Genomic DNA, 13,610 nt, shown 5'->3' on the forward strand with positions numbered 1-13,610 from the left:
ACACATTGTACATTTGTGACATTTGTTTTCTGAACTGTTATAAGCCCTGTGCTCACCAAAGTAAGGGTGCAGGGTGAGCTGAAGGAATGCAAGAAGGTTTTGTATAGAAACAAAAGAGCCCAAGCACAGCCACGACAGAGCCTCAGCCTATCATTCTTTGGGCAGCATTGAGACTTCCAGTGTATTGGGGCAGGAGTAGTTTTTTCTGGTGATGTTTTCTACCCACCATCACTCTGCCAGATGTTACAGTGTTTTTTGTTCTGATGTCCCACCCTAGCCTTCCTGGGAAACAGGAAGGTGGCACCAATGGGCTGGTTTCCAGAGTGTTCAGGGCACCACATGCTGCCACCTTACCTTAGAAAGGGAGATTTTGTGGGCTTTGCATGGATGAAAGAACGCTTAAAAAAAACCAAACCAAACATGGAATGTGTTTGCAAGACACAGCATTTGCCAAGTTAAAGCAGCATTGTAGAGGAACAATCAGAGACTAAAGAGCTTCTAACATTCAAAAATAAAGTTCAGGAGCCAAAAATAAACTAACTGAAATGTTAGAAGGTAAGGTGAAGGAAATGTCTCAGAAAATGGGCAAAAGGTATAGAGAGACAGAATATGAGAGAAGAGTGACGCACGCCCAGCTTTTGGGATTCCAATAGGAGCACAGACAACAACAGACAAGGACATGGAAAAGAAGCGATGCAGGAGCATCTCGGCTCTGACTGACCCTCATTCATGGGATGCAGCAAGAAGAATGCAGAGAGGGACATGTCTGGGGCAGCATGGGGACACATCAGGTCACCCACTGATAACAAGAAGATCCTAAAACACTGGGAAGGAATTCTACAGAATGTAGCCACCATCTCGGTAACTACTACCGAAGCAGAAAAAAAAATGGAATGTCAACCTAGAATCCTAGCTCAGAACTAGCAGTCAAGTGTAAGATTAAAATAAAGCCACTTTTATACAGACAAGGACCCAGAAAAAGTATTTCTCCTATCCCATTTTTGGAAAGTTTTGTGAGGATACAATCCAAAAGACAATAGCAAATTAAAAAGGAGAAAGTTGTGGGATTTCAGAAATAGTAGGTTGAGTCCAAAAAGTAGTCAAGATGCACTCAAGTTTGGACAGCTGCGTAGCTTGCTGAGAAAGCAGGTATCTGAATTGCAGGGAAGAACCTACTGTGAATAGATTGAGAAGCATTGTGGAAAGGAAAACGGCATGAGAAGAAAGCTTTGGAAATGTCAAGAAAACAGAAGTAAGGCATACTTAACACCAGTAGAAATCCTGCACATGCTCATGGTGGTGTTGACGTTCCACCTTCAGTATTACTAGTTTACAAAAAGAAATGATTAATTTTGACAGTTCAAAATCAAGTAAAAGCACAACAATAGGGCCAGGATTTAGCTCGGTGGGGCTGCCGCCTGCCTCGAAACCACAAGGTCCCAAGTTTGATCCCCAGTACCAAAAAAAAAAAAAAGCACAGACAACATTCTGTAGAAGAGAAGAAAGAAAGAGTGATAAAGGGGAAAGGACCAGGGTCATTATTCCCTCACCTGAGTCAAAGTCAAATGTCACTTGCTCAGGGTCCAAAAGAGAAAGTGAGATACCACCATTAGGTGCAAAGATACTAACAAGGGGGAAATTAAGAATAACTCTCTGACCAGTTGATCTGTAAGGGACAGCAGGAACATCTGAGTAAACCGAACTACACTTTCCATGATGAAAACCCTTCAGGGGACTTTGACAGTGGCAAATTGGGAGACCCTGGCCGGGATCAGATCTTGGAGATGAGCATGTCCCTGGTAGACCACAGAGCTGCAGGGGTAGGGCTGGGAGCTGGGAGGGGCAGTCGTCCTCCACTGTGTGCAGGTACCACTTCTACCACTCAAAACTTACTTTTAGAAGAAAGAAACTAAGAAGGTACCTTTCCAGAAAGAGTCAGTGCATGCAGCTGATGCATGCCACTGCCGTATGCATGGGCACAGGAGGAGAGCTGAGTATCTCATAAAGGCTGGGCCACTGTTCCAACAATGAACTTTAAAATGAGTTCGGCTTATAAAAGGGAATTTTCATAATCAGGACAAAGATATATTTACATGTAAGTGGTAATAGGGAAAGGAGGAGGTCATACAGGACTGTAAAACTGATATCCACAGTAGAACTTTTTAAAATCGTGGGTAGACCATCAGTGCTCCCGGTGGTGGTTGGCGCCATTGTACTCTATGGGATGCACCTGTATCTCAATGGCTCCTTGCAGCTCTCAACCCCATTTGAGGCCGACTGTGTCAGGCATGATCCCAGGTGCTGGGACACTGAGTAGACAGAGATGAGTGCATCTGTGCTCAATGAGAGATGCCACACGCTGTCATCTTGAGGCTCACTGTCAGAGCCCAGGGCCATTCTTCAGTCAAGCAGGACACATGGGCACATACAGCCACAGGGTATCCCTGTAGATGACTAGCTTTGGTAAAAGCTATGCTTGTTTAAAAATTACATGCCTTGAATTTTCATCCAAAATTTTTTCATTTTAAAAGTTGTATGTAGAAACTCTAGCATGGAATTTGTTAGAGTAATCTTTAATGATAGCATTTCACAATAATAGCAAAAATAGTTTTCAGATTTTGGTGAAAATAATGCAGTTACTAATCAACTAGTATTCTCAACTGTTAATGTGTAATTACCAAAATCAGTTTCACATTATGCTATTAATGTAAGGGAATACATGTTAATAAGAAATTTCATATATACCCTTAAAATAGACACAAACTTAGTTAAGGAAAAATAGCCTAAGAATGTCATTGGCACCTTCATATTTCAAAATTTTTATTTAACATAATCTGCAACCAGGTTGGGTCTTTGCATAAATTTAAAAATCATTTTTAATGCCAGTTCTGAAAAAGTAATGGGTATCATACTCTTATAATGAAAAAACTACCTGTAAAACTTGAAAATATACACAAAACAACTGCTCTCAGGCACTACACAACAGATGACACAAGGCTGTGGTTCTTACCAAAAGGGGACATTAAAAGTGAGCCCCATATGCACACTGGCATTCCCAGATTTTACAGCTGGCTGTGCCGGGTGGGCACCAAGATGGAAGAGCTGCCAGGGCGAAAAAGACAATGCCCCTGCTATGGGAAGTCGGAGGAGGCCACCATGCTGAGGACACGTACCCTTGTTCTGAGCAGAGGAACCTGTGACAATCCCCATAGCCACAAAAGAAGGAGGGAGGATGGGATGAAAAAAGGGAGGAGGAGAGGGAGGAGGGGAGGGAGGAAGGGAGGGAAGGGAAAAGAAAAAAAAGAGGAACCTATAAGTCTGACCAGAGTCTCTGTGCCCTTTGGGATGCTATCAGAGGTCTAATCTGAGTTTAGTTTGAGTCTGGGAACCAGAGGCAAAAAAAAGGTGACAAAATGCAAAGCCAGAATCTTTTCAGATTGAATTAAAAATATCAAAGAAGAAATCCAAGATTTCAGTGAACCCCAAGCAGGATAAATACAAAACCACCACACATGGTTTTATTGTGGTCAAATTTCTGAAAGACAATGAGAAAATCTTGGAAAGAAGTTAGGGTGCATTAGAATCAGAACAGCAAGAATAAGGATTATGCTCATTTCTCATCGGAAACAAAGCAAAGCAGAATACAAAGAACATATTTTAAGTGTTAATAAAAGGAAAAAGTCAATCTAGAATTCTGTAGTCACCAAAATAACCTTTAAAAATGAAGGCAAATCAAGGATTTTAGTGTTAATAAAAGTTAAAAGAATCCATTCCTGGCACATTTGCAGAAGACAAAACTAAAGGAAATTCTTCATGCTGAAAGAATATAATATTAAATGGAAACGGCTCAAAAAGTAATATGCGACACCCAAAATGGTAAATTTTGTAAGTTCTTAAATTCTATAAAAGACAGTTGACTTTAAACAAAAATATTATTGGATTGTGGGATTTATAAAAATGTAGAAGTAATAAGATGAATAGTTGTTGATTCTTTCTGCTAGTTCCCGTGCTACTGAGGTTTTGTTCATAAAGTCTTTTCCTATGCCAATATCTTCAAACATTCTACCTAACTTATCTTCCCAGCAAGTTTAGTGTTTCTGTCTTAATATTTAGATCTTTAATCCACTTAGATTTCAGTTTAGTGCATTGTGATAGATATGGGTCTAGTTTTAATCTCTGACAGGTTGACATCCAGTTTTTCCAACACCATTTATTAAATAGGCTCTTTCCTCCAATGAGGGTGGTTGGCTCCTTTGTCAAAGATGAGGTGGCTGAGTATGTCTGAAGTTGTTTTTGCATCTTCTAATCTATTCCACTGATCCTCGGGTCTGTTGCTTTGCCAGTACCATGCTGTTTTTATCACAGTAACTTTGTAGTATAGCTTCAAATTGGGTATTGTGATACCCCCAGCCATGTCTCTGTTGCCCAGAATTGCTTTCGCTATTCTAGGTCTCTTCTGGTTCCAAATGAATTTTTGGATTGTTTTCTCTAGCTCTGTGAAGTATATTGTTGGAATTTCAATCAGCATTGCATTAAATCTATATAGCAGTTTTGGAAGTATGGCCATTTTCACTATATTGATTCTTCCTACCCAGGAACAAGGGATATCTTTCCATTTTCTTATACCCTCCTTGATCTCCTTTTTCAGGGTGCTGTAGTTTTCAGCATAGAGGTCTTTTGCTTCCTTTGTTAGATTGATTCCTAGATATTTCATTTTTTTGGATGCTATTGTAAAAGGAACTGTTTCCCTAATTTCTCTCTCAATGAGTCTGCTATTTGTGTATAAGAAGGCTATTTTTTTTGAGTGTTGACCTTACATCCAGCTACTCTACTGAATCTGTCCATTAAGTCCAGAAGTCTTTTGGTAGAGTTTTTTGGGTCTTCTACGTAAAGTATCATATCATTAGCAAATAATGAGAATTTAACTTCTTCCTTTCCTATCTTTATTCCTTTTATTTCTTTCTCTTTTCTAATTGCTGTGGCTAATGTTTCCAGAACTATATTGAACAGGAGTGGTGATAGTGGGCATCTTTGTCTTGTTCCTGATTTTAGAATGAAAGTTTTCAGTTTTTGACCACTTAGTAAGATGTTGGCTGTTGGTTTTTCACAGATAGCCTGAATCAGATTGAGATAAAGACTTTCTATTCCAATTTTCTGTAGAGTTTTTATCATGAATGGGTGTTGGATTTTGTTGAATGCCTTTTCTGAATCTTTTGAGAGAAACCACCAACAGAGCTAACAGACAACCTACAATGTGGGAAAAAATTTTTAGCAGCTGTAACTCAGACAAAGGGCTACTATCAAGAATATATAAAGAACTGAAAAAAATCAGACCTCCCAAATTCAAAGACCCATTTCAAAAATGGGCATCTGAAATGAACAGACATTTCTCAGACAAAGAAGTAAAAGCAGCAAATAAACACATGAAAAAATGTTCAACATCACTGGTCATTTGAGAGATGCAGATGAAAACAACACTGAGATTGCACCTCATCCCAGAAAGAATGGCTGCTATCAAGAAATCAACCAATAACAAAAGCTGGTAGGGGTGTGGAGAGAAAGGAACCCTTCTCCATTGTTGCTGGGAGTGCAGACTGGTGCAACCACTGTGGAAATCAGTATGGAGATACCTCAAAGAACTAGGACTAGAGGTTCCATTTGACCTGCTGGGTATCTTCCCAAAAGAATTAAAAGAATCATACCACAGAGATACATGTGCACCCATGTTTATGGCACAGTTTGTAATAGCTAAAGTTTGGAAACAGCCCAAGTACCCATCAACTGGAAACTGGATAAAGAAGATGTGGATTTTTTTATAAAATGGAGCACTACTCAGCCATAAGAACAAGAAACTAGAGTCATTTACAGCTAAATGGATGCATATTGAGGCCATACTCTTAAGTGAAATAAATAAGACACACATGTGTAAATACCAAATAGTTTCTCTAATGTGAGAAACTGAGATTGTAAATAAAGACTAAAAGAACTAATAACTAATACATGATACTTTGAAATAGGAAAAGGTCCAAAGTTGTAGGGGTGGTGGGAAGAGAAGGGGAAAGGAAAGAATGGAAAGGAAAAATTATGAGAAAAGAAAAACAAATGGAAACGAAGTATGTAAATAGGGAAGGGTTTAGGGATGAAGGTCACACAGGTAATGGGGAAAAAATAAGAACCAAGATACATTATGTACAGGTACAAGAACCCAAAGATAAATGTAAATGTATTCTATACTTAAAATGTACCAATAAAAGAATTTAAGAAAAAAATGTAGAAGTAAAATGAATGAACACAATAAGACAAAGGATAGGAACGAGACCACAGAAGTGGAAAGGTAAGGGCTGATACACTGTATGTGAAACAATATTGTATTAATTTAAGGCAGAACTTTGGTTAAGGATGTATGTTGCAGTTCCTACAGCAAGTACTGAAACTAAGACCAAACAAGAGTTATAACTAAAAATGTAATAAAGGAGATGGATAAGGACACTAAAAATATAGTTAATTTAGAAGAGGAGAGGAAAGGAATGAAAGCAGTTAAGACAAAAGGAAAGCAGGCAATGCAATGGCAGCTTTAGTTCCATTAACCATAAACCAAACACCTCCAGTCAGGGTGCAGTCATCCCACAGGTATGGAAGCCAGGACTCAACTATGAGCTCTGGGCACTCAGAGCTCTTCCAAAACAGACACAAGTTAGCAGTGCAAGCATGGTGAGGTTAGGGATCATGCAAGCACCCAGCACAAGGGGTGTGTCTCTGTCAGACTGTCCCTCAGGATACCAGAGAGACATTTCCTAATGATAAGATTTAAAAGTGCTAAATGTGTGTTTGCTTAATAGCAGAGCTTCCAGATACAAGCAGCAAAATAATGAGTACATACACAGTGACAGCCATAGATTAACAATCCTCTCGGTAGCTGGTAGAACAAAGCAGAAAAACAAATCTGTAAAAACATAAAGTTAAGAAACTCTGTCAACAGAGCTAACTTCCATGACATTGGTAAGACACCCTACCTGACAGCTACATAATAAAGATAAAAATTCCCAGGACGTGGATACCAAGGCAAGGATACCGAGCCTCCCTCACAACCATTTCACAGGGTGGTTTCAGCTTCCTTACAGCCATCATACAGCCTGTTCTCCTTCAAACCACAGACTCTTACTGCGAGGTAGGTCCTAGTATGCCAACGGTCAGCACCTTCTTTCTCTGGCTCCTTCAGGCAGAGTGCAGAAGAGGCTATCCATTCCTGCAAGAGGGGCTTCCAGGATCCTGGCCCCTGAAGGAAATCCCCACAGACAAACATATTTCCAGGGAGTAAATTCGGTGTCCATTTGATTGAGTTGCAAGGACACGGCCCCTGTGGTACTCGAAGGGGAGGGGATCACCTCTTAGTAAAAGTGGTTTGTATGTGCCATGCCAGAGCTGCACTGGATCAGGAAACACAGGGAGAGCATCAGAAAGTTGTGACACGTATCTGAAGTACACCACAGCTGTGTGTAACTACCTGGGCTCTAGGTGTAGTGTAGTCTATCAGCGGCACAATTTTTTGGGCCTAGGAAACAGAGCCTGACTGCAAAAGACCCCAAAAATGGCTGGTTCTATTAGTCCTTTGCTACACAACATCCTACCCCAAAATTAGTTGTTAAAACACACAGTTGAAGATTCTTTCTCACAGTGTTGTGAGTTTACTGGATTCAAACAGTTTATTCTGGGTTGAGGTCTCTCATAAGGTCACTATCACAGGGACCCCTGCCAGGAATTCCACCCCCCCAGCTCACTCCCATATCCTAAGGTCTCTCTCCTACATCCAAGTGTCCCTAGAATGATTCTCCAACAGGTGTGGGCACCAGCCTTGCCACATGGCCTCATTGAGCATGGTAGTTCTGTCACTACAGGCAAGGTAACAAGGCCTCAGAAGGCCACAGTCACTTGCTTTGCTTCAGTTGGGCAAGTCTCTTGGGCTGGCCCAGGCTCAAGGAAGGTGGGGGTACTATGCCCAAGATGGGGTCTCCTCCATCTGGGGATACCACCTCAAAGGGCCACAGGTGAGGTGACAGCATTCTCAGGGAGGGAGACCCAGCGTATGTCACAGCCAGGCCTATCTGCGAACCCCTCTGTTCTCCAGGGTGAAGACCCAGCTTGTGGCAGAAATGCTGTGCACTGCCTCGTGCATCCAGGGCTGGAGCATCATGGAGAACCTGAAGGGCAGGAAGCAGCTGCGTCTGGCAGCGGCCAAGGCTTTTTTGGAGAGTGCCAGGTGTGCTGCAAGCAAGGGCTCAGACACTGGTTGGCAACTGCAATGCACGGTGACACTGGGGACATCACTGAGAGCCAAGGGAGGAACTGGGTGGTGTGGAAAGTCCCCTGCCCTCATCCTGCAGTGTGGCCCAGTGCTCAGAGTTGAGGACAGCTGTGGGCAGTCCTGTGAGAAGCTCAGGGCACTGGAACAGGAGGGCTCAAAGGAGGGTCCTGAAGCAGCCAGGGGCCTCAGCAGTGTCAGCAAGGGAGCAGGTAAACAACATGAGACCAGGCCAGGCCTCTTCTTTGTGGAGAGGTGGCTGGCAAGCCCCCACCACTGCTCTACAGCATGGGCAAGACCTGGCCCAGCAGGAGGAGAAGGCCTTGCTGGAGAAGGGTGCAGCAGACCCACCCACAGCCCCTGTCCTACAGGACAGCCCAGGGCACCCTTGCCACTCCAGCCTCATCCCTTCCCTCCTAAGTCCAGAAGCCACCCATGGGAAAGGTGTGGCCAAGGATCCTGAGCCACCTGTGTGAGTGTCCCTGTGGATGGAACATCATTTCAGGTTTGGAGGCATCGCAGGTAGCAGTGCACTGGTGATGCTGGCCACAAGGCACTACTGGAACACCTGGCTTCCGCTCCTGTCCTCAGCAGTCAATAGGAAGAAGGCCAAGGGGGCTGTTCAGAAGATCATCAAGATTATCAATAAGACAGAGGCCACAAAGGAGGTATTTTGGGGGTGCAGGCAAGTCTCCAAAGGGCCTTCCAGCAGGCTGGGCAGACACCCAAGGTCAGATGCCACACGGCACTGTTACCACAGGGCACAGCATTGCCTGCTGGATGCTGGTGATGTCCTCAAGATCCCACTGGGATGGGGTGCTCATTGCTGACCTTAGTGTCGACCTCAGACTTCCCCTCTGGTTCTGAAGTCTCCTCCCTCTCCTTTTTTACCAACTTCTAAACAACAGATTTTCTCTATTGTTTTTCTCTTCTTTATTTTGTTTATCTCTGCTCTGATTTTTATTCCCTTCCTTCTGCTGGTTTTGGAATTAGTTCTTTTTCTGGCATCTTGAGAATTAAAGTTAGATTGTGATTTGAGGCCTTCTTTCCTGTTATCAACAGCATTCACAGCTGTAAACTTGAATCTGAGCACTGCTTTTGCGGCCTTCCCTAAGTTTTTTCTATTGTGTTTCTGATCCCTTTGATGTGAAACCTAAAGCTGACTTAGATATTTCATGTCATTGGAAAACTGTGTGAAGTGTATGTGGTTGTGTGTGTGTGTGTGTGTAGTGTGTGGTGTGGTGTGTATGTGATGCAGTGTGTGGTGTGTTGGGTGTGGTTTGGTTTGGTGTGTACCTAACCTTGCACTGAGGACCCTTTTCTTATGGGTGAAATATGATTTAACTTTTTGTGACTCAGTACTTCTAAGTTTCATTGCAATTCCTGTAACTTATTACAGACAAATGAAAAGCAAAATGGTGGAAAACACTTTGCAGCCTCCAGTATGTGTGTTTGTTTTCCTCCAGGAGAAAGGGAAGACACTGCTTCTGCACCAATGGCCCACGTCAGACTTGCAGAGTGGGATGGCAACTGAAGGCCATTTCCTTCCAGGTCAGCAGGAACAAAGCTATGAGCTCCAGGATGAGGGGAGAGAGGACTTTGCACAAGTTGAGTCTTCTGTGATTTCACATTGTGTGCCCTTGTAGGAAGCCTTCACCACCAGCCATGCCCACCATAGGCCCATCTGTCTGCATTTGATGTTTTTCATGAGGCCCACATGACAGTTCATTAGGCACAGGACGCAAAGCCCAGGGCCTCCTTGAGCAGCCAGCCCTGACCTTCCCAAATCCAGCTCTTGGAACTGCTTCTGGTTGATACGGTCAGAGCTGTATAGGAAAACCTGTGATGAGCCTGAGAAACTGGGGGCCTGGTACTAAAAGTTGGGTTCTCCATGCTTCAGGCCACCATGGTCCTGGTGCTAACAGGTACCAAGTTAAACTTGAGGGCCAATCACCTCACAGCCAATGTCCCACTGAGCAACTCCTGTCACTTACCTCCTTGCCTCCAGCAGCATAGAGCCTCCTTGTGCACCATGAAAACAGGATGAGTACATCAAGTTATCTGTGGTCTCAGATCTAGAAAGTGGCACATGTGAGGTGGTGCTGGCAGCCTCCATGCTCTGGGAAAACACACGCATGAACCACACAATGACTGAGTGTCTCGTGTGCTAACCTTTCATACTCCCAGATGTCATGCTGCTTCTGCTAACACCGATGGGGAGCAGGAAGCAGAGACCAGCCAGGAAACTCAAGGAGCTGCTTCCCTCAGACCTAGGCTCCCTGGGGCCAGTGGTAGGTGACAGGCAGGGGACATACGGTCCACCCCTCGCATCAGCCCTACAGGGCAAGCTGGTATGTAGGCCCTACCTTGCACTGAAGGTGTAAGGCTCCAAATCAGGAGGACTGTGATACAGTGGGGCCCTGGGAGGTCAGAGGTCAGAGGGCATCGTTAGCAAGGAGTCTGGCAGCCCAGCTGTTTCTAAGGCTCTCTTCCTTGTCCCAGAAACTGAGGATGACCTTACACTTCGTGCCGCACTCTATGGGCTGCTCTTCCATAGCCACGCTGACCAGGAGGACTGGATGGGTGGCCTCAAGGTGCTGGACGAAGCTGTGCAGGTGCTGCCTCGGACTGCTCACCGCCTGTGAGTGCCTGCCCTCTCCACCCACCCCAGTGCTCCCTTGCACTGCCCCTCCTGAGCTCCCCAACTTTCCCATTCCATTGAAGGACCTCATCTCTCCAGTAGAAATTTGACAAGGACAAGGAACACATACCACAAAAACCCCAGCTCAATTTCCATCTGGTTTTATCCCTGTATGCAGAAACATGGACAAATTGAGTTTTGGATGCTTTATGTATGCTTAGTTGTTTTTTTTTTTAAACAGGATCTCACTATGTAGTTCAGGCTGGCCTCAAACTCACAGCGATTCTCCTGCCATAGCTTCTCATGTGCTGGAATTACAGGCCTGCACTACCGTACCTGGCTGAATGCTTAGAATTTTATCATTCAACTGAAGCATTGACTTCTTTCTTTGGCTCTTCTTTAGTTTGATTTTCAAACATATGGTCATTGTGAAGGCTAGACTTGGCCAGAACTTTACCATGGAAATCGAAAAGTTCAAGGATGAAAGTGAAGACTATTTGGCACACATGTGGCACCGCCTGGCCCTGAACTCGAAGAATATCTGTGGAGAGCTGACGTGTTATCACAACGCAATCCAAGCATTGCAGGTCTGGGTCTTCTCAAAGTTGGGTGATTGTGAATAAAACTCATATCCTAATTACAGAGATCACCATGTGATGGGAGGCTTGTGGATTCGGGATTTGCTGGGCGAGCACTTAAGGGAGCCACTGCTGAGGGAGCCCCAGGGCAGGCTGGTGGCCTTCCTTTGATGAGAGTCAGGGACTGTGGGCTGACCTGACCCACAGTCACCCTTTCCAGTGTGGAAAAGGGGCTGACCAGGGACAGGGTAGGGTGGGCAAGCCTTCTTCCTGGGAGGCTGGAGATGCTGAGGGGACAGAGCTCTGAAAGCCACACTATTGACTTGGGGATCTTGGGGACATTTGCTCCCTCGCCAAGAGATGCCGATGACATTCTACTCAGTGTGGTTGGGGTTGGTGGGGAAGGTGGGTCTCAGGAGCAAGGCCTGGAGGACTCACATGAGGACTCAGTAGTAGGAACTAAAGGTGTCCTGGGCCTCTGAGCTGAAAGACCTGAACCATAAGTCAATACTTTGAAAGGTTTTTCTATTTTCCAGATGTTTCCAGGACCCTGAGCACATCCTATGCTGAGCCCTGGGCTGCAGCGGGGTCCAGGCAGCCCTGGGTGAGCGATGTGGGGGTAGAGGCTGCCCAGGTGCAAATGGCTCTGCCATTTGCTGTGATGGCCCATCTTGGCACAGAGAGGGTGCCACAGGCTTGGGCACTGCTGTGAATGGAAACACAGCACTGGCTTTCCTTGCGGTTTCCCTGCTGGTCTTCAGGGATCAGAGGTCAGGTGATGACCAATCTCCCACGGGAGCAGAAGGCCAGCCCCTGAGAAGGGCAACAGAGCCCAGTATGCAGGGCTCCCTTCTTGAGGGAGTCTGTCCTCGCTGACCTTGAGGCCTATCTTTCCATTATTGGGGTGGGCGTTGTACAATGAGTTTTAGTAGATTCTCAGAGGTAGACAACCATCAGCACAATCAATTTTAGGTCTTTTTGTCACACCTATCCCAAATTAGTGTCCATTAGCACTCACTCCCCACCCCGTCTCTGTTGTCACCTGTTCCTGACCTTTCACTCAGATGGAATCAAATACTTGGTGGCCTTTGGGTCTGGCTTCTTTTCCTGAGCACTGTGTTGTCAAGTTTCATTCTCACTGTAGCTTATGTCTGGCCTACCTTACTTTTCATGTCCAAATAATACTCCATTAATGTATATACACTTTGAATATCCATTAGTCCATTGATAGTATTCAGGTTGTTTTCCATCGTTTTCCTCTTGTTAATAGGGATGCTACAAACTTGTATGCATACATTTTTGCATGGCCCTGTGTTCTTCTTTCCTGAGGGTGTGTACCTAGAAGTGGAATTGTTGGCCACATGTAATAGTGTCTAATCACTTGAGGTGTTGCACACAATGTCCCCAGTGGCTGCACCCCAGTAGGATTCCCCCACATCGTGACCGGCTCAGGATGTTGCCTGAACTAAGCTATCCTGGAGGGTATGGAATGGCATCTCATTGTGTTTTGATTTGCATTTTCCTAATAACTAATGATATCAAGCACATTTTCAAGGATAAATCAGCTCTTTGTGTGTCTTCTTTGGAGAAATATCTATTCAGCTCCTTTGTTCATTAAAAAAATTATTAGGGGCCAGGGATTTAACTCAGTGGTTCCACCACCTGCCCCACAAGCGCAAGAACCTGAGTTTGATCCCTCGTACAAAAAAAAAAAATAGTAGTACATATTTGCCATATATATAATGATCACATTCATCATAAGAAATTTGTACTCATACACAATATTTGTTAATTTTTCTTTTTTTCCCATTTCCCTTCTTCCTTTCAACCCTTCTTCCCATCTCCTTTTACAAAACTTTGTTTCCATTTTTTCCCTTCCATTCTCTTTTGTAATCCCTTTTTTCCTTTCTTCCCTTCCCCCCCTCCCTTGTTCCCCTTCTCATTTGAACATGTTCTTCCTATTTCCCAATATCTATCTTCTGTTTTGCTCCTTATTTACCCTTTGGGTTTCTCATACAAAAGAAACAATGTGATGTTTAAACTTTGTCTGATTTTTTTCACTTAACATTATGGTCTCGAGGTGCATCCATTA

At 44.2% G+C, this 13,610-nt stretch overlaps 1 protein-coding gene across 16 annotated transcripts in view; it reads left to right on the top strand.

Moving 5' to 3' along the window:
• The window catches only part of Cfap46 (cilia and flagella associated protein 46), a 125,358-nt gene that overhangs the window by 35,772 nt on the left and 75,976 nt on the right, over positions 1-13,610 (top strand). For all 16 annotated transcript variants that reach the window (XR_015440551.1, XR_015440550.1, XM_087185585.1 and 13 more), the window contains 5 exons: positions 8,126-8,257; positions 8,805-8,967; positions 9,766-9,850; positions 10,802-10,940; positions 11,344-11,527. Coding sequence is in view for 14 of the 16 variants with exons in the window: in XM_087185585.1 (XP_087041711.1) it covers positions 8,126-8,257; positions 8,805-8,967; positions 9,766-9,850; positions 10,802-10,940; positions 11,344-11,527 (703 nt within the window). In the remaining 2 variants the exon portion in view is untranslated. The remainder of the gene's footprint in view (positions 1-8,125; positions 8,258-8,804; positions 8,968-9,765; positions 9,851-10,801; positions 10,941-11,343; positions 11,528-13,610) is intronic.

The sequence above is a fragment of the Heterocephalus glaber genome, unplaced genomic scaffold (genome assembly GCF_053883595.1).
Source record: "Heterocephalus glaber isolate CG9 unplaced genomic scaffold, H.glaber_assembly_v1.0 deba00001497, whole genome shotgun sequence".
Lineage (NCBI taxonomy): Eukaryota > Metazoa > Chordata > Mammalia > Rodentia > Bathyergidae > Heterocephalus > Heterocephalus glaber.